At 51.7% G+C, this 22,307-nt stretch overlaps 1 protein-coding gene across 6 annotated transcripts in view; it reads left to right on the top strand.

The window, feature by feature from the left end:
• The window catches only part of COL13A1 (collagen, type XIII, alpha 1), a 159,166-nt gene that overhangs the window by 43,890 nt on the left and 92,969 nt on the right, over nucleotides 1-22,307 (top strand). For all 6 annotated transcript variants that reach the window (XM_011927237.1, XM_011927239.1, XM_011927250.1 and 3 more), the window contains exon 3: nucleotides 22,161-22,168. In XM_011927237.1, coding sequence (XP_011782627.1) covers nucleotides 22,161-22,168 — 8 coding nt within the window. The remainder of the gene's footprint in view (nucleotides 1-22,160; nucleotides 22,169-22,307) is intronic.

Consider the following 22,307-nt stretch of genomic DNA (forward strand, 5'->3'; position numbering starts at 1 on the left):
GGTGCCTCCCTGGGAAGCATTTCTTGCCTCCCACAAGGCCCCTGCATCACCTCTTAGCAGTAACCCTGCTCCTTGATTTGGAAAAAGACATTTCAGCCTTTTTCCAAACCAATTCTGACCTCACCTGCAGCGGAATCACCTGCTCAGCTAAAAATGCAGATGCCCAGATCAGACCGACAACATCAGAATCTCCAATCCTGTGGTCTGCAAATCCGCATTTAGATAGCAATTCAGGTAATCCTTTTGCTCAATGAGTTCAGAAAGTCACTGAACTGCTGAATTTCACTGTAGCATATCTTTTTGTTTGCATCTTTTTCCCTCCACTAGACAGGGGTTTCCTGGGGGCGGGGACAGGGATAGTGCCTTGCTGTCTGTTTCCCCAAGGCCTGGCACAAGGCCAGTGCCCAGGCAGTTCTGAATGAACCATTCCTGGACATGACATGGTTCCCGTGCCCTCCCTCCTTCCAGCCCATGCCGGAAATAAACTTTTACGAAGGCTTTTGTGAGTAGTCTGTGATCTCTCTGGGAGGCCATGCATGTCTCTCTTAACCAAGAGAGGAACCTAGAGGAAGAGCAGCCCAGCCGTTGGTAACAAGGGACTGGGGGTGGCCCCAGGACAGGGTCCTGGATGAAGAAGGGTCTGGTGGCACTGGAGGGGCTGGGGGAGAGTGTCCTGGTTCTTAATCAACAGGAAGGGCCTCTGCCTCCAGGATCACTTTTCAGCCCAGCTGCTTGGACATAACCCGAGCTGGGGTTGGGGTTGGGGGGAGGGGCGGTGACAGACAGACAGGCTGATGGGGAGGCCAGCACTGGGACAGACGACCAGCCCAGCATGCCTGCCCGCCCAACTCCCGCACACCCCCACTGCCCCGGGAAGGTGCATCCAGGGAGAAGGCTCAGCTGGTGAGCTCAGAACACCCTTCTACTCCCCTCCCCCACCCTGCCCTCCCCTTCTTCTGCTCTCTCCAAGCTCAGGGACATTCAATCCTTCCTTTGATGGACAGCCAAGAAAAGACTTCTTCCACATCCTAAATTTGTTAGCACCAGCTAATCGTCTTAACCTTCCTCCCTCCTGTGCTCCCAATAGGCGCCTCCTTAAAGACACAGGGTGCTTTCTGATTCTCAGAGGGGAGCACCAGGAGGGACCAAATCCCCACAGGGGCAGAGGAAGTTTCCCTGGAGGTCCCTCCTCTGCCATGGCTGCTGGTGAGCCCGGGTGCGCAGGCACATGGGGCAGGAACAGTGACGGCAGCTGCAGCTGAACCTGAGGCTTGGCAGCTTAGAACCCCCTGATTCAAGTGGGGGTGCTTCCCAGCGGGAGCCACTGCCCTCATTAGGGGCTCACCCCAGGGTGCTGCTAGAAAACTGAAGTTAGCCAAATCCCAGGTAAAGCCCAGCAGAGGGACACTCTTTCTTGACCCTCACCTGCTTCTTCATCTTCTCTATTGTCTCTCTTGAGCCTCTTCCTTCTCTTCCTCCTCATTATAGCTTCCATCTACTTTACAGGGTGCCAGACGGCATGCTTAGGGCCTGACCCCAGCTCCTTCAGAACCCTAACAGCTAGAAATTCTTATACTCATTTTGCCGATGAGAAAATTGAGGCTCAGAGAAGCGAAATGATGTGTCTGTGTATATAAGGTAATCCCATATGAGTCAGGGCTGGGGTGTGGACCACTGTCCAAACTGTTGCTGTTGACCACCATGCCATTCTGTCTCCAAATCACACATTTCTGAACTGCTCACACACGCACGCACATTAGATAAACGTGACCTACTGCGATCTATTAAATTAGGTCACCCCGTAAACATCTCTTACAGGACCAGGCACATAGTAGGCCCTCAGCACGAGTACCCCTTCCTCCCTCCCATCCCCTCATCTCTCTCCCCATTCTGTCTCTCTCCTCCTGCTTTTTCTCCTTGCCTCCAGGCTTATGACACAGGTGAGAAGAGCCAGGACAGAAGGGAATGTGGCTGTGGCCTACAGACCTTGTCCTGGCCCTAAGCCTCCCAATAAATAACGAGGTCTGTATATAAGCCTCCGGCTCTGCAGCATCTCAGCTTGGGAGGAATGGCGTTTGCTGGCGGAGGGATTAGGAGTCCTGGGAGGAAGGGACAAGGGCCTCCCTCCGAAGCAGCAGGGGAGAGGCTCTGATTCACTCTCTTTCTCCTTTCCATCTGTGGCCCCACAGAAACAGCAAAGAAACCTAAAGAAAACTTAACTTTGCCATCAAGGTCCTCAGTGGGTGTGGGGCTGGTCTGGGAGGGAGGAGTTCCCCTTCCTCCAAAGGGCTGGCCCCTGACCCGAAGGCATAAGACCCTTCTGAGACCCAGCGTGCTTGGAACACAGGCAGGAAACTGCGCTTCTTGCCCCCTGGCCCACCTCCTTCCTCTTCCCAGCTTGTCTGGGTCCCTAGAATGGGGGTTGTCTGGCCAGATAGAGTCTCTAGTCATTTGCTGAAGACCTCTGAGTCACGGAGGTGAAGAAGCCTCTGGGACCAGCTGAGGCTGAGGGGCTCTGGGGGAGGGGTCAGGACAATTGCAGAGGCTGCCAGGAAGATGGATCAGATGGCCACATCTAATCTGAGTGTCACAAAGCAGCCCAGCTGAGGTTGCTGGCGAAGTGTGAGCAAGCTGCCGGCCTGAGCTGAATTAAAATCATCCTATACCCACAGGGTGGCTTAGTAATAAGAAGCAAAGCTGCCATTTCCCAAGCACTTATTAAGTGCAAGACCCTTACATATGTGTATATGTTTCCAACAACCTTGCAAGCTGGTACTATTAGTTCCACTTTATAAAGAGCCTGAGGCTCAGAGAAATTAAAAGAAACTTACCTGGGACTCTGGAGCTATCAAGAGTTGCTGGGATCTGAACCTAGATCTGTTTGGCTCCGAAGCTCATCCCTGAGGATACCCCTGAGAAAACCTCCGATACAGAGGATCACTCAGTGTGTAAGCAAAACACTAGTAAGTGAGAGCAAGAGCAGCCAACAGGTGTGGACCCACGCGCCATCCTCTCACCTGAGTCACCTGCCTTCCTCATGCCACACTTCTGCTGTGTCTTTCTGGAGGCAAAGGGACAAGGATGTTTCTTGCACCAGAAAGGGATGCCCTCCCCTTACGAAAACAAATGGAAGCATTCCCCACAGAAGAGCCAGCTGGTACCAAGCGGGTCACTTAAGGAAAAGTGAAGGCCTAAGAGTCCCCTCCACAACTCACCTTCTCCCTGTGGCTCAGGTGCTACCTAGCATGGATATTTGCATAGCCAAGGGCTGCAGCCTGCAGCCTGCCTTTGCTTCTGTGGTGCTGTCCCCGTGGGATTTCCTGCCGCTGCCTCAGTACTCAGACACCCAGGGTGCCTTGATATCCCCCTGCTCCACCTGACCCCTGTGGGCAATTCATCTCCACCTCCCCTCTGGCTCAGACAGGCTGGAATTCTCTTAACAATTTTACCAAACCCAAAGAGAAGTGTTTAAACCATTTTTTAAAATGTCTTAGAATTTTCAAAGGTTCTGACATCACAGTGCTTACAGAGAACAGGTTTCTGACCCTAGACCCGTAGAAGGTCACTTCCAGGTCTCAACTCCATTATTCTGTCCCATCAGGGACAGAAGCGGCTGCCCTCACCTTCAATCCCTTTCCCGCTTCCTCCAGGAGGGTCCTGGGGCTGTCATAGAGGCCCAGCTGCCTAGCCTGGTGCAGGGGACAGGGAGCGGGGGTGGGGGGCGCTTTGGCAGCAGTGCCCCCTGATCATTTCCCACTGCCCCATCATGGAGGCCCATGGTCCACAGTCGCCAACCGGCTCGGCAGCCTCTCTGCTCTGTCTTTGGAGAGAGTGGTCGTATGATGGCCACACAATGGCACGTTTTTATTTTTATTTACTTTTAAGAAAAAGAGAGGATATTGTTTCCTTCTTTCTCACATCTCCTTTTGATCTTAGCCCTGGCCCCAATTCTGTGGGACTCCCTGACCCTCACAACATGTGGGGCCAACTGTGTGTAGCCTTCTGTTGTGTTCGGGGGCTAGAGACAAGGATGGCAGCTCCTGCTGTCTTGCCAGGCTGCCTCGACCTGTCCCAGGGTAGACCTCTGCTGCGATTCCCTTAGTGACTCCTTTACAGGTGTTTTTTCTCATCTGCAGAAGTCACAATGTCCCTGGCCTTTTTCCAGGCCTCCCCACCCGGTGTGGGCTGCCCAGGTGATTCCAACTTCCCTGAACCCAGTGCCTTCTGGGATGGGGCTGAAACGGGGCCCCATGGCCAGCTCCCGAGTAAGGTCAGAGGTCAGGAGAGTAGGACGAGTTGGTCATCCTGGGCTCCTCTTAATGATTTATTAGCCACTGTTCCCATTAGGAGCTGTTAGCACATCAAAGCAGGATTTGCAGATCCTGGATGCATAGTGACTGTGACAGACATTAGCTGGTGGCTGCCCTGGAGCCATAAAACTCCCACTGGGTGAGCTGGAGGTGGAGGGAGGCGCTGATCACTTTGGTTCTGGACTACAGCAAAGGCAGATCCAAATGTCCACGGCTGAGATCTAAATGTCCACGTTTCTAAAATGAATTTGTATATTAACTCATGAAATCACTGAGTTTGGAACTCTAGGTAAGTTTAGACTGTGTGACACAGTACAATACAGGGCAAAAGGCAGATTCTGGAATCCATGAGATCTGGGTTCAAATCCCAGCTCTGGCATCAAGAAATTGCAGGAAGTTGGGTTCTCTCAAAGCCTCGGCCCTGTCTCTAGTGGCATGAGGATAACAATCCTCTTAAGAGACATCAGGAGAGGACCTGGAGCCACATGTTAAACTGCTGGCATGAGGTGACACTCGAGAAACAGGGTTTCTTACCCCATGGCGCATGTCTAATGCAGGGGCCTTCCAGCGGCCTCCTGTGTCTGAAGGAAGCCACCTACTGAGAGGTCTCTGCCAGCCTGCTCGGGTCCTGCTCTTCTTAGTGCTGTCTCTTACCAATGGGCAAACGGTGGGCTGTTCTCCTTGTGATGCTAGGGGGGTGGTGAGGCAGACCAGGTTCCCTGGGAAGCTGATTGTCAGCTAACAGACTCTACATACACACCATTGAAAGGGGAGGGGAAGAGAGAGAAGTGAAAGGCAGCAGACCTGGGCAATGGAAGACGATGAGCTGTGCCAAGTCTCAGTGATGGCCTCAGCCCACCCAGGTAACTCTGGAACTGGGATGGCCCCTCAGAGTTGCCCCAAGGGGGCCAGGCCATGAAGGGGGTTCTTGGACAAGGTGGCTCTCTTTAGCCAAGGCACTCCTGCAGAGGACTGACGCCCGAGAGCTATCTGCAGGCAGCACCCTAGCACATGAAGGGACAAGTCCTTCATTCCCTAAACGGGAATCTGGATGGCACGGCACAGCAGGCACTACAGAGGCCTTTCTACAGGGACCAGCACATGGGCCGGGGGTCCTGAGAGCAGGGCTCCATCTCCGCCTTCACTAAGGGGAGCCATGCACCCCTCAGGAGAATCGAGGTCCTGGGAGTTTCTGTAGCATTCCTGCGTATGCTTCACAACTATAGGTTTGAGAAAATGGGAGTGTTGGGCTCAATGAATACATCTGTTCAGCTTTGGCTCTGATTTCTGAAGATTTCTCAGGTTCAGAGAAGTGGGAGAATCAGGGACATCAGGAAGGGAGCTCCCCCTCCACCCCTGAACCAAAATAATTTTGCCAAAGTCTGGACACCCCAAAGGTTTCCCAGTGCTGTTGGGAAAAATGCCAAACTCCTCCCTGCCCTGGCCTTCAAGATCCCTTGAGGTCTGGCCCCTGCCTGCCTTTCCTGTTTCATTTCATGTCCATTTATTTTCTTCTCCTGAAACTCCAGGGCAGAGCTGCTTAATAGAACGTTCTGCGAGGACGAAATATTTTCTACCTGCGCTGTCTAATACAGTAGCCACAGCTACGTGTAGCTATTCAGCACTTGAAATGTGGTTAGTGAGGCTGAGGAACTGAACTGAATTTTTTATTTTATTTTAATTTTATTGTGGTTTTGTTTTTGTTTTTGTTTTTGTTTTGAGACAGAATCTCACTCTGTTATCCAGTCTGGAGTGCAGCAGTGCAATCTCAGCTCACTGCAACCTCCGCCTCCCTGGTTCAAGCTATTCTCCTGTCTCAGCCTCCCAGGTAGATGGGATTACAGGCTTGCACCACCATCCCCACCTAATTTTTGTATTTTCAGTAGAGGTGGGGTTTTGTCACATTGGCCAGGCTGGTCTTGAACTTCTGACCTCAAGTGATCCACCCACCTGGGCCTCCCAAAGTGCTAGGATTATAGGTGTTAGCCACCGTTCCTGGCCTACTTCAATTTTATTTTAAGGGCCACAGGTGGCTGGCAGGTACCGTAATAGACATCACAGCTCCAACCACAGAGGATTTTTTTCGGTTTCCCACCCCAGGGCCTTTGCACTTGCTGTGCTGGTGTGCAGTGATCATCCCTTGGACTCTCTCATGCCACCTCCTCATTATCTAGGTTTCGACTCCAACACCACCTCCTTGGAAAGGCCTTCCTCAGTCATCCAGGCTAAATTCCAGCCCCCTCCACTCTATAGCAGTCATCAGTGTGTACATTTTCCCATTTATTTATTTCTGTTTATTGTCTATCACCTACAGCTAGAAATAATAATAATATATAAGCCAATATTTGTCTGGTGCTTATTATGTGTCAGGTGCTGGTTTATCGCTTCACATATATTATCTCGTCTAATTCCTTTAACTCTCCTGTAAGACAGGAGAGTTACTGCTTTGTCCCCATTTTGCAGATGGGGACAGTAAAGCTCAGAGATGGGCTTGCCCAAGGCCACCTGCTAGAAGATATCTTTTCTACCTCTGTAGTCCCAGCACCAACATAGAGCAGTGCCAGACATACCGCGCAACAGCTCAGTACATGGCCCTTGACTGCCGGTCTGGCTAAGACTCAGCAGGGTGGGGTGGCTGGGCTGGTGTGAACCCAGGAAACCCTCAGATCTTGGGCGTGGGCATCAGCCTTGCAGCCCCGTGGAATCCCTGGTTGGGATGGTAGGCTGGGGGCAAGGACAAGGGTGGTGCCGAGTGTGGCCTGCAGGTCACTTGTCCCATTTTGGGAGACCCCACTGGGCTGGGAGGGGAGAGGAATGGACCTCGCTGGGCAAAATTGGCAAACCCTTCTCCTAGGCAGTGAATGCTCCTAGTGGCCAAGGTGAACTCAGCCCATTGCTGGGGCTGGGGCTGCGGCTTTCCCGGTGCCTTGACAGAAAGGGACTAGAGCTGTGGAGACCACCCAGACTTTTCGTCTGCAGAGAATTCTGACATCCGCCCGGCCTCCCCAGCAGAGCCCTCGCCTGGGGCTGTCCAGCTGCAGGGGGGCGTGGAGGGAGTTCTGTGCAGCCCAGCAGTGGGGAGATATCTTCCTAGCGATCAGCATCTGATAACACAGTCTGGTCTCCCCAGGGTGCCCCTGCCTCCTCTAAAAAGCATCTTCTCTTAATTAAAAAGTCAGACAGGGCCTTGTGTCTGGAAGGGACATTCCATGAGGAGGGGAAGCCACCAGAGAGGTCTCACCCTCCTCTTGGTCCTGCTGTTTCCATTTCCTATGGATACTGCACCCCCCATGTCCCATCCCCCACCCGGCACCCCAGGCTTCTAGGTGTGAGAGAGCTTTGCACAAGGAGCCTGAAACACAACTGCCATTTCCAATGAGGCCCCTTATCTGCTGGGTGACCTAGACTCAGCTTCTTAACCTTCTAGCCTCCAATTCCTCATTCCTGTGAGGGAACACATGTGCCCCCCTATGATTGCCATAGGATCTAGGGAAGTACGACGCTCTCAACTTTCAAGACTTTATACATGTGAGGTCAATGCAAGTATAAAAAACCATAACGATGTTTATACAAAAGTTTCATATAGGCTCACTCCCTTACTCTCAGAAAACAATTTATCAAAGGAAAACTGCTAGATGCACAAAGATATTCACTGCAGCATAGAATATAAAAAAACACAGAAACTTCATGATCTAGTAAGCAACTCAAAGGTAAACTATGGTATATGATCTTTGAACGCAGCCATGTTAAAGATGTCATTTCCAAGGCTGCCCTGATGCAGGAACGTGTCTGCCTTGTCATGGTAAATGAAGGAAGCAGCGGACCGTATTCCGTGCACACGGATTTCTGCTCTGCGAACATAGGTATGCGTGTGGATGAGGATACCATCCACATGCATGGTGGGGGAAGAGAAAATGGAAACAGTTGTGTGAGAGTGGAGGTGGGGGATTGGGGATGATGGCTTTTCTTTCACAAAATGTCCTTTAATGTTCTTACAGAGCAGTTTGAACAATAAATATATGTCAGAAAAAGAAACCAAAAAAATTTTTAAAGCAAAGCCAAATGTAAAATCCAAAATGTTTCCACTCTTCTCAGCTCAGATGGATCCAGTTCCTGGACTTCTCGGCCTCCCAAGCACCCCACATCCCCGGCAGGTACACAGGAGGCCACGCAGCTCACTGTGTGGCCCGGGCCTCAGTCTTCAGCCTACATGGTCTGGTGTGTGAGACATCAGAACTTGGCTTCATCCTTTCGTTTTCCCTTTGCCCCTTCTCATGCCACATGCTTAAGGCCCTTTCTGTTCAAAAGACAGTGGTTTCAGCTGGGTGCTGTGACTCGTGCTTGTAATCCCAACACTCTGGGAAGTTGAGGCTGGTAGACTGCTGGAGTTCAGGAGTTCAAGACCAGCCTAGGCAACATGGCAAAACCCCATCTCTACAAAAAATTTTAAAACAGCAAATTAGCTGGGCGTGGTGGTGTGCGCCAGCAGTCCCAGCTACTCAGGAGGCTGAGGTGGGAGGGTCGCTTGAGCCTGGGAGGTTGAGGCTGCCGGGAACCGAGATCACGCGACTGCCCTCCAGTCTTTTGAAACCCTGTCTCAAAAAAAAAAAAAAAAGTCACCAGACTCTGGTTAGAGGTTCTACATCCTCAGTTATGAAAATTCTTTCATTTGCAGTTGTACTGAGACCTGCTGAGGATACCAACTACGTTTCCTCACAGGGACCAGCTGTGATTGGTTGTGGTTGCCAAGAAGTACAAGAAACAGTGCTGAAATAGATCAGTTATGTCCGCCATGGCCCTAGATAGAGGAATGGTATATGTCCTGTGGTATTTGCCATACCAGAATAGACAAGTACTCAACGCAGGGCTCGGACTTCTGAGCTTTCATCTCAACCCTGCCAGTGCTTTCCTGGAGAACCTTGGGTACTGTACAGCTTTGTCATGTGCATAAGGAAAAGCAGAGGCTCCCCGTTCTCCAGGCCGTGTGCTGGTCTGGAAAGAGGATGGACTTTGCAGTCTCATAGACCCAGGCAAGAATCCCAGCTCCACCATTTACTCGCGATTTGACCTTGGGCAATCTGTGTAACTGATGGAGCCTGGGTGTTTACCAAGATAGGCTGAGTTATAAAGATTAGATAGTAAATAGACGCAGTGCCCAGTCTACTGCTGGCACACAGTAGGTGTTAGGATAGCTGTTATCCTGGCCACTTGTGACATTCAGAAGGGTTGGTGGTGCCGTTCAGCCAGGTGGCATGAAGCAGGCCATGGGGCTGCCAGGCTGCCACCCATGAGGCTGTGTGTTTCTTTATTTCTTCCTGGCCCACAGTCACACATGAACGCCTTCACCATGCCCTCCCGGACTAATGACACAGCTGTCTGAGACAGAATTCATTGAGAGACAGGGACAAAAAATGATGTTTCACTTGATTGTGCTATTTTAAGTTAAACACTCCATATTATAATGAACTTATAACATTTGCTAATTCCTAATTGCTTTGTATGTTTTTAATTGTGTGCAATTTAAAGTAAGATTTAAGAAAAATAGATATCCAGGGCTGATTAAGTACCTTACTAATTGTTCATTATGCCCTGTCCCTGCTTCACGGAGTCCTGCTTTACCTCCGGGCCTGAGGAAAGCAGCCTCCGAACTCACCTGGCATCCTGGGCGGCGGGGGACTTGTGTGGGGCTTGTCTTCAGTTCTGGGCCCCATGCCCAGTAGAAGGAGGGAGGCAAGAGGGAGGGATGCAAGCACGCTTGAAGGTGGTGTACCCAAACAATTCCACTCTTGGTCAAACTAACTCTCACGTACTAGTTCAATGTCCCAACACTGTTATGACATTGCTCCTTCACAGATCTGTAATCAGATGATAGCCAGTGGGCCCACCCATCTGTTCATTTAATTATTCATTCATGCATTCAGCAAGGATTGACTGAGCCCACCCTCTGGGCTAGAAGTTCTGGGCTGTGGAATTGGAGCAATTCAGGCCTGGAAGGTCCCCAGAGATTGTGTATTGCAAATTAGCAGCTTGAGGACCAAATGCAGCTCTTTCACAGGTTTTGTTTGGCCTGCAGAATGGTTTTTAAATGTTCTTAAATTAGTATCAGCATTTAGAAATAAGATTTTGCAGAAAATATCTGATTCTCAGTTTTTCTTGAATAGTTTCAAGATCTGCCAATAGTAGGTCTGCATCCTCAACTGGCAATACTTGGTTGCAGCTGAGGGGTATCCAATCCATTTTAGGCACACAGGCAGCCCTTAGCACTTTGCCAGTCTCCACCATGCCCTATCGCACGACACCTGGCCTACTTCATTCATTTATGTGACCTGCCTGGCTCCTTGTAGGCATTGGAGTTTGTGGCACCTAATCTCCCTCAACTCTTCTTAGAGTAGTGACTAAAGAATTAAGGACTGTGCCCATCATAAATCTTATAGTCTAACAACAGACAAGGTAGAAAAACATGGACATGGAACTTGGAACTGAGATCTACACATAGAAATGAGAATAATTCACTGAATATTTTGATGTCATGGGGTTGTGGTAAATCAAAGCCAGCTGAGTGAAGAAGAGGATGTTAAGCCATGATGTGCATACTGCAACCTCTGCTGGAGAACTGTCGATGCCTTTTGAATGTGGAAAAGGGAGCAAGGCTTGCACAAACACTGATTTCCTGGGAAGGGTCTGAGGTGAGAGGCTGGGGGTGGAGCAGGAAGTCCCTCCCCTTGAGAAGATATCTCTAGGTCCTGTGGGAGGATCTCACTGTTTCTGGGAGACTCAGTCAAGGGTGACAAGTTCAAGTATGGAGACTCCAGATTGTTATCGAAATAGAGTTGAGGGGTCAGAGCCAGCAGAGTGCAATGGGCAAGGCCCGCCCCTGATTGATTTCCACCTCGCCCACACAAGGGCTGACTTGAGAGAGAACCTTTCCACCTTCCCTGGGCCCACCGTCCCTATCTGTGTGTGGCAGCCCAGCCCCTCTGCCCTGTGCTGGAGGCCTGGCCAGGAAACTGTTCAGCCTGAGAACAATGCCTGCCCTTGGCCTGAATCTGTAAAATTGGGACTGCAGTCTCTACCAGCAAGACCTACCCCTAAGGTTTCCTCACTCAGGACTTAATGATTCTGACCCCAACCTGGAAGCGACAGGGGCCCAAGGAAGTAAGAAAATGTGCAATTTGTCCCAACAGTTCAAAGCTGGTGGTTTAAATCTGTACTATTTCACTCAAATGGTCACCCAGCCCTGTCCAGCCTGCTCTGCTTTGCTCAGCACACCCTGAGCCCTGCCTGTGTTCTTTGCGGGTTCCAGGATTTTAAGGGCTCATCTGAGAGGCAGGGCAACAGGGTGATTAAAGGCCTGGTAGGAACAGGGCCACACAGCAGGAGGTGAGCGGCGGACAAGCAAGCGAAGCTTCCTCTGAATTGACAGCTGCTCCCACATTGTTCACATTATGACCCGAGCTCTGCTCCCGGTGGGATCAGTGGAGGCGTTAGATCCTCACAGGAGCGAGAACACTATTGTAAACTGTGTATATGAGGGATCTAGGTTGCGCACTCCTTATGGGCCAAGGTGGAACAGTTTCATCCTGAACCCATCCCTCCCATCCCAAAAAATTGTCTTCTAGGAAACCAGTCCCTGGTGCCAAAAAGGTTAGGGACTGCTGCCCTAGAGTCAGCCTGCCCCTCACTAGCTTGGGATGCAAGGCAGGAGATGCTGCCTCTCTCTGTCTCAGCCTCCTGAGGTTCACCTTAAAAGGCTTATAAGCGTTACATATGGTAATACTTTTGAAGCATTAAGATTGATGCCTGGTTGACTGGGCGCAGTGGCTCATGCCTGTAATCCCAGCACTTTGAGAGGCCAAGGTAGATAGATCATGAGGTCAGGAGTTCCAGACCCACCTGGCCAATATGGTGAAACTCTGTCTCTACTAAAAATACAAAATATAGCCAGGCATGGTGGTGCATGCCTGTAGTCCCAGCTACTCAAGAGGCTGAGACAGAAGAATTGCTTGAACCTGGAAGGCAGAGGTTGCAGTGAGCCGAGATCGTGCCACTGCACTCCAGCCTGTCTCTACTAAAAATACAAAATATAGCCAGGCATGGTGGTGCATGCCTGTAGTCCCAGCTACTCAAGAGGCTGAGACAGAAAAATTGCTTGAACCTGGGAGGCAAAGGTTTCAGTGAGCCGAGATCGTGCTGCTGCACTCCAGCCTGGGCGACAAAGCAAGACTCTGTCTCAAAAAAAAAAAAAAAAAAAAAAAAAAATCGGTGCCTGGCACATGAGAAGAGCTCGTATTAGCCATTCTTCTGGTTAGAACACAGAGGGCAGTATCATATGCTTCTGGGATTGGATGCCATTATTTCTGACTTCATAACCATAACAATTGTCATAGTTATATTTATTGAGTGCTTACTCTAAGCCACGGACGGTGCTAAATATCTTACTTGTATTCTTTCATTTACCACCCAAATCCAGTGAGGTAGATACTCTTATTACCCCCATTTTACAGAGGATACTGGGCTCAGAGAGGTTAAGCAGCTTGCCCAGGGTAACACAGCTAGTAAGTAGTAAAGTAGAAATTCGAACCTATGGCTGTTCGGCTGCAAAACCTATGTTCTTGTCCAGGATTCTGGGGCAGCTCCCCATTCCTTCTAAGTAAAAGGAAGAACAGTGAAACTATGAGACTGTGTGCATGTGTCTGGTTGAAGTTCCTCCTAAGATGGGCAGTGTCTGGATGGGGTTCGTGATCAGTCCTCAATGGGGGGACTCTGGGAGCCAACTTCAGGCAAGAGACGAGCGTGGTCTGAACTTAGCCCAGGAATGAGGCCACATGGTCCTCAAAGGAACTTGAAAGGACTCATTGCAGGTTTTCCTTCTCAGCAGTCTAACCGTCTCCCCCCCACCACTAAGTCTTGTTGACTCTTAATCTGCTTTTGCAGCTGAAGCAATAAATGTAAAGGTTAAGAAAGAAAACTTTAGGGTGTAGCTGATTCCAAATGCGGCTCTGCCAATTTACTAGCTGTGTGACCTTGGTCAAATTACTTAACTTCTCTGCACAGCCACAAGAGCCCCATCTGCAAAATGGCGCATAATAGTACTGAACCTGCCTGTCAGGGCAGTGAGATGATGCATGCCTTTGGGGCTAAGGGCATGCCTGGATTTCAGTTATCTGACTATAGGCCAGAACTTTGACCTCTCTGTGGCTCAGTTTCCTCCTCTGTTAGGTGTGGACTAACCTACTAGTTACCTTATAGGGCTACTGGGAAGAGAAAATTATATGATGTGTAAGGAGCTTGGCGCTGGTTAGAGGTTAGCATGATGCCAAACCAAAATGGGTTATTAATATTAGGTTGATGCAAAAGTAATTGCGGGTTTTGCCATTCCTTTTAATGGCAACATAATAAATGTGACCTTAAAATCAAAAAGCTCGTCCTTCAGAGATACAGGCCTGGTTGTCAAAGCAAGACCTATGAAGCCTGCAGCCCCTCCCAGGCCTCTAAGGGGTGGCGCTCGGCATGAGTCTGACCTGAGCTGTGACCCTTCGCCAGCCCCTCCTCTCTGCTCCTCCGGCAGTCGCCTGGCAGGGCCCTGGCCAGCAGAGCCATGATGTGATGTTTGAGCTTCCCCAGTCAGGTCCTTGCACAGGAACACTGGCGAGATCCGGTGTCAGGAAGTCCCGGGTCAGAGGTGTGATGCCCGGAGACTTGTCTTCCCTTCAGGGACCTGAGTGACACCTCAGTGGAAGAAAGCAGCCCTGACTTGGGACTCAAGGACTGAGGCTGGCGGTCAAGGGTCTTGTCAGGACCACTTGCTCCTCCCAGTCCAGTCGCTGGTCACAAGGCCCAGAGCCACAGGCAGGGGAGCTGCCCAGAGGGCTGCAGCCAGAGGAGACTGGATTTGGGAATTCTGTGCGAGCTTCCAGGCAGCACGTTTCCTTTCTGCATCTCAGTCCCTTACTCAGAAAATGGGGCTGCTGACTCCTGCCCCAGCCTTTCAGGGCTGTTTTGTGACTCAAATGAGAAGAGGTACAACAAAGCCCTGAGAAGGAAGAAGGACTGAATGTCAGCCACAGAGTGCCCCCAGACAGGAGCTTGCTTGGGAGTGGAGACCAACATGGGGCCAGCCTAACCCCAGAACCAGCTGCACTCCCGGCTCTAAGCTGGATGGAAGGCAGAGTCAGGGGGCCTGCACCTGGTGGGCAACTTGGGGGCTGCAATCTCACTCTGGGGTGACTGGCCTCAGTCTGCAGGAAGCAGTAGGCGTGGTGACCAGCAGATGAGCCATGCTCCGGGGAAAAGCTGCCACAGTCCCCCAGGATGACGTGTCAGGGGACTCAGATGGGGCGGTCTCCTGAGCTAGAAAAGAAGCCCCCAAGGTCAGGGACAATGGGTGACCTTTACAGCCTCCTGCACAGCAGCCATGCATAGCTGGTGTTGAGCAGGTGTTGAGAGCGGGCAGGAGGGAGACACAGCTCCAGTGTGCCAGGACACAATCTTCTTTACCCCTTCATACTGCACTGAGCCATGCTTCCAAGAGCCTGCCTTCTGCTGAAGAATGAGAAAAATAATTCTGGGGAACTCAGCCACTTCCTGCTCAACCTTAGCCTTTCAGGTTCTCATCAGCTGTCGAGACACCATTCCCCTCTCTCCCTTTTATTCACCCAGAATTGCAGCTGGGTGGGGGAGGGGACCAGCTCAGGAGGGGCACGGGGGTGGCCTGGCGCCATCTTCTGTCTGGGTTGTCCTTCCTCTTGCCAGGGGCTGGGCATCACCCTCCATCCTCCTGGGCAGAACCCTGCAGCCAGGTCCCCCATGCCCTCCTTGCCTGTGGCCTTCTGCGGCCATTTTCCTGAGCCCCAGGACTGCTAGCCCCCATTCCAAAGGATGTGGGACTCTGGCATCAAGGGAGCTGCAGGGGTGGCAAGGGGACCTCCTGTCCCTCTGCCTGCTCAAACCATCTCTCACCAGAGCCATCTCCATGAGGGCTCCTGGCCCCAGGCATGTACCCTCACCCATTGCTAGCTAGACTGGGGAACAGCTTCCCTGGAAACACAGGACTGCATCAGGAAGGAGAGGAGGCCGGAGGGACTTTAAGGTTCTGTTGGGAGGAGAAAGGGAGAATGGATGCAGAGGAGGTAACCAAGAAAGTCTGCTACCCAGGCACACCCTCCTGTGTCCACAGAGAGGAGTCGTCCCAGGTGTTGGGCATCTGAGCCTCCCCGGTCCCACCGGCCCTCAGGCACTTGCCAAACAATGCAAGGAGCAAGGACGTGAAGGGGGCACCTCCAGATTGAAAGCAGGAGTTAGCCAAGGGAAGAGTGTCCAGAAGACCCTGGAGCCGGACCAGAAGACCATGGAGCCGGACCAAGTGCCCCACCAGGTTTCCAGGCGTGAAGTCCACTTCCATGGAGTTTACAGGAAGGTGGCCACTCAGGTTGCCCTCGGGTGGCTCCAGGGGTGGCAGTGGCACAGCTAGTAGTGTGGGGTCCTCTGAGGACCTCCTGGGGCCAGGGCATGAACTAAGCTGGAGGTGATCTTACTGGCTCCTGTCCCTTCCTTGCTCGTACCTTCCAGTCTCTCTGCCAACCTTAGCAGCTGAACAGGGATGGGAGAGAGGGCTGCAATCAATGCTAGTCCCCACGCCTGGTATGAGATGTGTCTGGAGAGTCTGGGACACCTAGCCTCTCCACCTCTGTCTCTGCCACTCCCCAAGGCTAGACCCAGTCCTGCCTGATTAGTTAGAAAAGGGTCCTCCTGCTTCATCTGCTTCCCGAGTCTCACCTCCAGATGGCTCTGGTTTCCAGGATGACTAATAGGTTCCATATCATGTGCCAATTTCTGCTGATTGATAGTGGCTGTGTTGCAAAGAATTGTGAAACCTTGTCTAGGCTCATTAAGGAGCTGTGATTGATTATCAATGTCAGCCATGAGTGCCGGAAGAGAGACTGGAGGTGTGTGTGATTTAAACTGCTGCCTACTTCTCCCAGAACCTGTTACACCCCATCAACCTGGGCTGGAAAGGTCTGGGAGTGTCTTGTGGCTGAGAGACGTCATTATAGGACAGATGTGAGCTGTGGCGTGCTGGCAAACATTTCATAAGTGGCTCTTGGGGTAAGGTGGGGCTGCTGTGTAGCTTTTGCCAATTTCTGCAGTGTGAATACTCCCACCACGGCCAATTTCCAGCGCCAGCGTGAAGTCACTGGGCGCCAAGTTAGGAAGAGATGCATACAGTTGGCTTTTGCAAGACTGCACAAACTGGCTCTGTCTGAATAGTCAGACGCTTTTCCTAAGAAATGTAAAGCTTCTCAAAGCTTTGCTAATGGTGGACTGTTCCGGGAAAAGCACTAGACCAGGATTCAGGATCATTTACCAGCCATGAATAATAGGCAAGTTACATCCTTCTCAGAGCCTCAGTTTTCTCATCTATAAAATGGGAGCTGGGTTGTGGTGGCCTGTGATATAAGGAAGTGCTTTATCAGTCACAAAGCATGATTTGTCAGCCGTGCTCCCGGAACATCAAATAAACTCAGATGGTCTACCCTAGAAATCTGCCTCAGGCCTCCCTAGAAAGTCAGGGTTTGCGCCGTGGGGCTGTACGAGACAGGGTTTGGGTATTCTCTTTGAGGTTAACCCCAGAAGACAGAGGCTGCCTTAAAGGTCACCAGTGTCCCTTCACAGGCCATCATGCCTGCCCCTGACAAATTGCTTTTCATGGTTTTTAAAGCTACTCGTGTTTCCCTTCTTCACGGCTCTTTGAGGCAGAGGCTGTTCCATTTATTTCTCCATGTGCCTCCTTCAAGCTTCAGGGGCCCGTGGTCCTGGGAGGCAGGCAGACCTGGGGCCAAGTACCAGCCCAGTAGTGCATGTGTTCTGCAGCCTTGAACACACCATAAACTCTCTGGGCCTCAGCTTTTTCATCTGAATAACCATCGATACTTCACTGGGTTGTTGGGCAGACCGAGTGAAATAAGCGTGTTAGCATAGTGTCAGGCACAGAGTACACGCTCAATAGATGAATAACAGACAAATTACTATTTGTCCTGATGAGGTCTTGGGTGGAGATGGAACAGGCCAAACTGTAGAAGAATGGGATCCCAAGAGTTGGCAAACCACAGGTCGGTGAGGGCTGGGCCATGGGTGAGGGTGTGCATTGTGGGGCCTGAGGCACAGGGAGAGCCCCGAGGCAGGTCTGGTGCCATTAGTCCAGCATGGGGTTTCTCATCCTCAGCACTATTCACATGTGGGACTAGATGAGTCTTTGTGGCAGGAGGCTCTGTGCACTGTCTTTTTAGCAGCATCCCTGGCCAGTACCTACTACAGACCAGTAGAAGCTTCCCAGTTGTGAAATCAAAATGTCTCCAGACATTGTCAACTATCCCCTGGGGAGCCAAATCTCCCCCGAGCTGTGAACCCCTGCTCCAGCAGGCAGAGTGTAACCAATATCATTAGTCACCCAAGGTCTGAGGGGAGCCCATGATGCAGAGCACCTGTCCTGGCAGAGATGGGTGTGTTGGGCATGTGGCAGAGCTGGTGGCAGGTGGTCGGCTGCAGGCACCAGGAGGCATAGGTGGGGGCTAGGACCCCAGCTTCTGGGAGCCCAGCAGTCAAGCAGGGTCAGAAGATGGCTCAGATGACACTGAACTTGGGAGCACCCTGCCACTCTTGATGCCCCCTGTCCAGGACCAGGACTGGATCCAGAGACTGGGTGGCACTAAGTCCAGGGTCGAGGGGGAGGGGACTTACCTGCCCACTTTAGAAGGGGCTGAGGGTCCAGCTGCCCCTTCCACCCCTGAGAACTTCATGACCTCCAACCAGGAGAACACAGGCTTTGCAGCAAGAGAGACCAGGTTCAAATCCAGACCCTACTATATGGAAATAAAAGCTAAACAATAAAATTAGGCCGGGTGTGGTGACTCATGCATATAATCCCAGCACTCTGGGAGCCCGAGGCAGGCATATAGCTTGAGCTCAGGAGTTTGAGACCAGCCTGGGCAACATAGTGAAACTCCGTCCTTACGAAAAATACAGAAATTAGCCAGGTGCGGTGTGTGGTCTCAGCTAGTCAGGAGGCTGAGGTGGGAAGATTGCCTGAGCCCAGGGAGGTTGAGGCTGCAGGGAGCCATGACTGCACCACTGTACTCCAGCCTGGGCGATGGAGTGAGATCCTATCTCAAAAAATAATAATTATGAAATTAAATTAAATTTTTAAAACTTTAAGAATCAGATGCCATCATCTAAGAACCAGGTGACCACCTTAGGCAGGTTGCTTAACCTCTAAGCCTCAGGTTCCAAGTCCATGGAAGGGGTGACAATGCCAACCTCACAAGGTTGTCGTAAAGACCAAGTGCAGGGTTATAGTTCCCATGCTTAGCACTGTGTCTATGTCTGCCGCATAATGAGCACTCAGGACATGTTGACTGAATGAATGAAGGAATGAAAAAGTGAATCTTCCTATAGCAAACCTTTCTCGCTTAAACCCTCATGTTTGTTTTAGTTCTCATCTCTGGAATTTCTCCAGCTTTCTAACATAGGAAACTGTTGACTTCTCAGCAGGAGGAAATGAGTTACTCATCTCTGTTTCATCAGAGCTTTGCATCAGGCCTGGTAGATAATAAGTGCTTAAAAAATGAAGTTTTCCTTCCTCAGAGGACAATGAGTATACTTTATTCATCTTTAGAGAGCCATAGCCCAGCACAGTGACTCACACACAGTAGGTATTGTTAAGTGTTTGTTGAATGAACGAACATAAAAAAAGTGGCTGGAAAAAAAGGCATGACCCAGAATGCTACCCCAGAATTCTTCATGGGGGTCCATCCCTGTGTGTCCATTTTGGGGGAGCATGGCCGCCTTGCTCAGAGGAGGTGGGTCAAACCCCGGGGGAGAACGGTAGTGGCCTTAGCAGGAAGCTGAGGCGATGGGTGGCAGACATCAGCAGGGAGGTCTCAGGCAGAATGTCCCCACCTTGGATGGCTGCTGTGACCCTCCCCTGACAGCCCTGCTTGCGGGCTGCTCAGCCCACCTGAGGGGGCAGGGACAATCTTCATAGTTCTCCCTGCTGCAAGAAACAGGTGTCTTCCTGAGGAAGCAGCAGGTGCATGGGTGGAGTCCAGGTGTCTTCCTCCTCTTTCAAGATGTGGTAGTATGGGCCGTAGCTCAGCAGGATCAGCATGAGATATGGTGTGCTCTGTTAGGAAGACCCCAGGATGGGGACTCAGGAGACTGAACGTCCCACCGCCATTACCCACCCACAACGTGGCCCTGGATGGTCACGAATCTCCCTGGGCCTCTCTTTCTCCATCTGTACTGCGGGGACTTGGTAATGCCTTGGAGTGACTCCATCCTTTGGTGCCCAGCCAGGGTAATGGGCACAGCCAAGTGGCCCACATGGGAGAGCAACTAGTGACATCCAGGCACTGCTATATTTTGCAAAGCCATCAACTCCACAGCATCTTAGAGCTGCCAGGCATTGAACACAGCATCAGGGGAAGCATCTGCTTGGAAACCCGGGGCTGTCCCAGTGCAGGCCTGTTTGATGAAAGTTGGCAGGGGCAGGATGGCAGTTGGGTTTTCAAAGGCACCTGAAGATTTTCCAGAGGGACACATGAAGACCATCCTTAACAGGGGAAAAAATGGCTTGTGAGAGAGAAAGCCTTAAATTATAGCACCCGTATATCTCTTCCCCTTCCTATGGCACAGCATTAGCTCACAAAGAGGATTTTCCTGTTTCTGAAGTTCCTGTAAGGGACAGGTATGGGGAGTGGCAGCCTGGCTAAGCTTGGCAGAGCCAAATTCCCTTGCATAGGACAAAGGTGACTGTGAAAGACAGAAGAGAGGGTTGAGTCTAGAGAAGGGGGCTGGAGGCTGACCATGACAGGCATCCCAGGGGGAGGCCTGGAGAGGACTTGGTCTGCAGGCAATAGGGGGGTCGGGGGTAGGTTGCTTTCTGAGTGACAGACAGAGAGAGAGGCACTGTAGAGAAGGGTCCGGAGCTCTACCATTTACTAGCTGCATGGGCCTGGGGAGTCACTCAACCTTCCCGTGCCTCAGTTTCTTCATCTGTAAGGTGGGAACGATAGAACCTACTACAAAATGGAAAACCCCTTGAATTGTGCCTGGCACCTGATAAGGACCATAGAGAACTATGCAGTGACAATGGTGGTGGCAGTGGTGGTGATGTAAAAACCCTCAAAATCTTCAGTAGAATTTATATCTCCCAGGGGCAGACCCAGCAAACTGCTCCTCCTGCCATCCGGCTGAGTGTCGAGTCTTGTCCTAGCTACCTGGCTGCATCTGGTGACAACTATGCAGCTGAGACTGCTAACAACAGGCAGGGCTGCCCTCAGAGCTCCAGCCTGTGTCACTGGGGGCCTCACCAGAGCCTGCCACAGTGGGAGCCAGGGCCCCATCGGGCCTGGCAGGCGCAAGGCATCTGCCCTCCATGTGGCTGAAGCATCCCAAAATTGCCACAGGCTGAATTTTGTCACCAGCCGTGCTTCTCATGCAGAGGACATCTCCCCCAGCCAGGAGGAACAGATTTCCCAGCTGGGCTGGTCCCTCTGGCTGGCTGGGCTCAGGGGATATTTTCAGATTCTGGGTGACATTCCTCTGCCACTCAGCCTAATGGCTCCCAGATGCTCCCCCTGCTCCGTGCTCCCTCCCGCTTATGCTGGGCCCTGCATGCAAGGCCCGGGCCTGGAGCTTGCTCACCCAGGCTCTACACCTCTTGACTTTTTCTGTTGCTTTTAATCTAAAACATTTTGTCCCGCTTAACATGATGGCTTGACAGAGGCCAGCATGAAAGAGGCTGCTTCTTCCTGGATGGTGACCAGGGCAGAGAAGCGGACAGATGAAGGAGGAAAGAAGGAAGCCGGCTCTGGGAACGGGAGGAGCACGGGGAAACATAGGAGCCTTTATTGGCTGAGCATAAAAGAAGCAACAGGAGTCGCAGCTGAGTTAACGTGGCCAGGGCACTAGGGGCCGGGCAGACACACCAGGCCCAGCTGGGAATTGCCGGGAGGGCGGGGTTTCGTGGCTCATGTTCGCAGAAGTGCCTTTCCTTCCCTATCCTTCTGGGGCTGCTTTTCTAAACCTTCCCTCTCGCTCCCCACCCCTACTCCTTTTTTCTCCCTCTCGGAACACTTGAATTTGTCATTCTTGGCTGTTGCCAGTAATGAGATAGGGCTGCTGCTGTGGCCGTGGGAGGGAGGTGGAGAGTGGACACCAGAAAGAGAAAGGAACAGAGAGAGGCATGGAGGAGGTGGGGCCGGAGCCTGAGAGGGGACTTTGAGAAATAGGCTGTGGGTGGCAGACCCTGGAGGGGTGAAGTGCCTAACTCACTGTTAAACAGAAACCAAGATGGGCCGATGGGCCTCAGGCGGGGTGCACAGTGGCCATCCATGTCCACGCCTGCCTGCCTGCTGGCCCTCCCTGCCATGGCCCAGTGAGGACACCGGCATGCTAACAATCCTCATCTCTGCAGGATCTGTTATTTCCACCTTTCTCAGTGTGCCCACTGTCCCGTGTTCTGCAAAGCAGCCTGGTACACAAGTTCAGGCAGGTCACAAAAAGCCCATTTTGTGGGGTGGGAAGCTGAGGCAGAAGGGCCACCAGCAGGTCGCCAGCAGGGCTGAGCCTGGAGCCCAGACCTCTGGATTTCTCATCCAGTTATGAAAATATGGAGATGAAATAAAGGAGGAAGAGATTATATTGGTGAAAATGGGCCAGGAAAAGACAAACTTCGAAGGCCAGATGGAAACCCCTCCGCTGAAGAATCCCCGGACGCTGCTTCCAAGGCAGCCTCCCCACCGCCCCCTACAGCAATGACACTGACCCAGGCATTTTCTCTCTCTCTTTCAGGACCTCCTGTAAGTACTCAAGCCGAGGGTCTCATGCATCTGAAAGGCCTGTGTCACTTGCTGGTAATGGAGTTCTGGGTGGGGACACTGCAAGCTGGGCCCCTGCTGTCTTGGGGAGGGCCTATGCAGGCTCCCGAGGGGTCCCTCC

This window comes from Colobus angolensis, unplaced genomic scaffold (genome assembly GCF_000951035.1).
Source record: "Colobus angolensis palliatus isolate OR3802 unplaced genomic scaffold, Cang.pa_1.0 Scaffold12, whole genome shotgun sequence".
In the NCBI taxonomy this organism is placed as follows: domain Eukaryota; kingdom Metazoa; phylum Chordata; class Mammalia; order Primates; family Cercopithecidae; genus Colobus; species Colobus angolensis.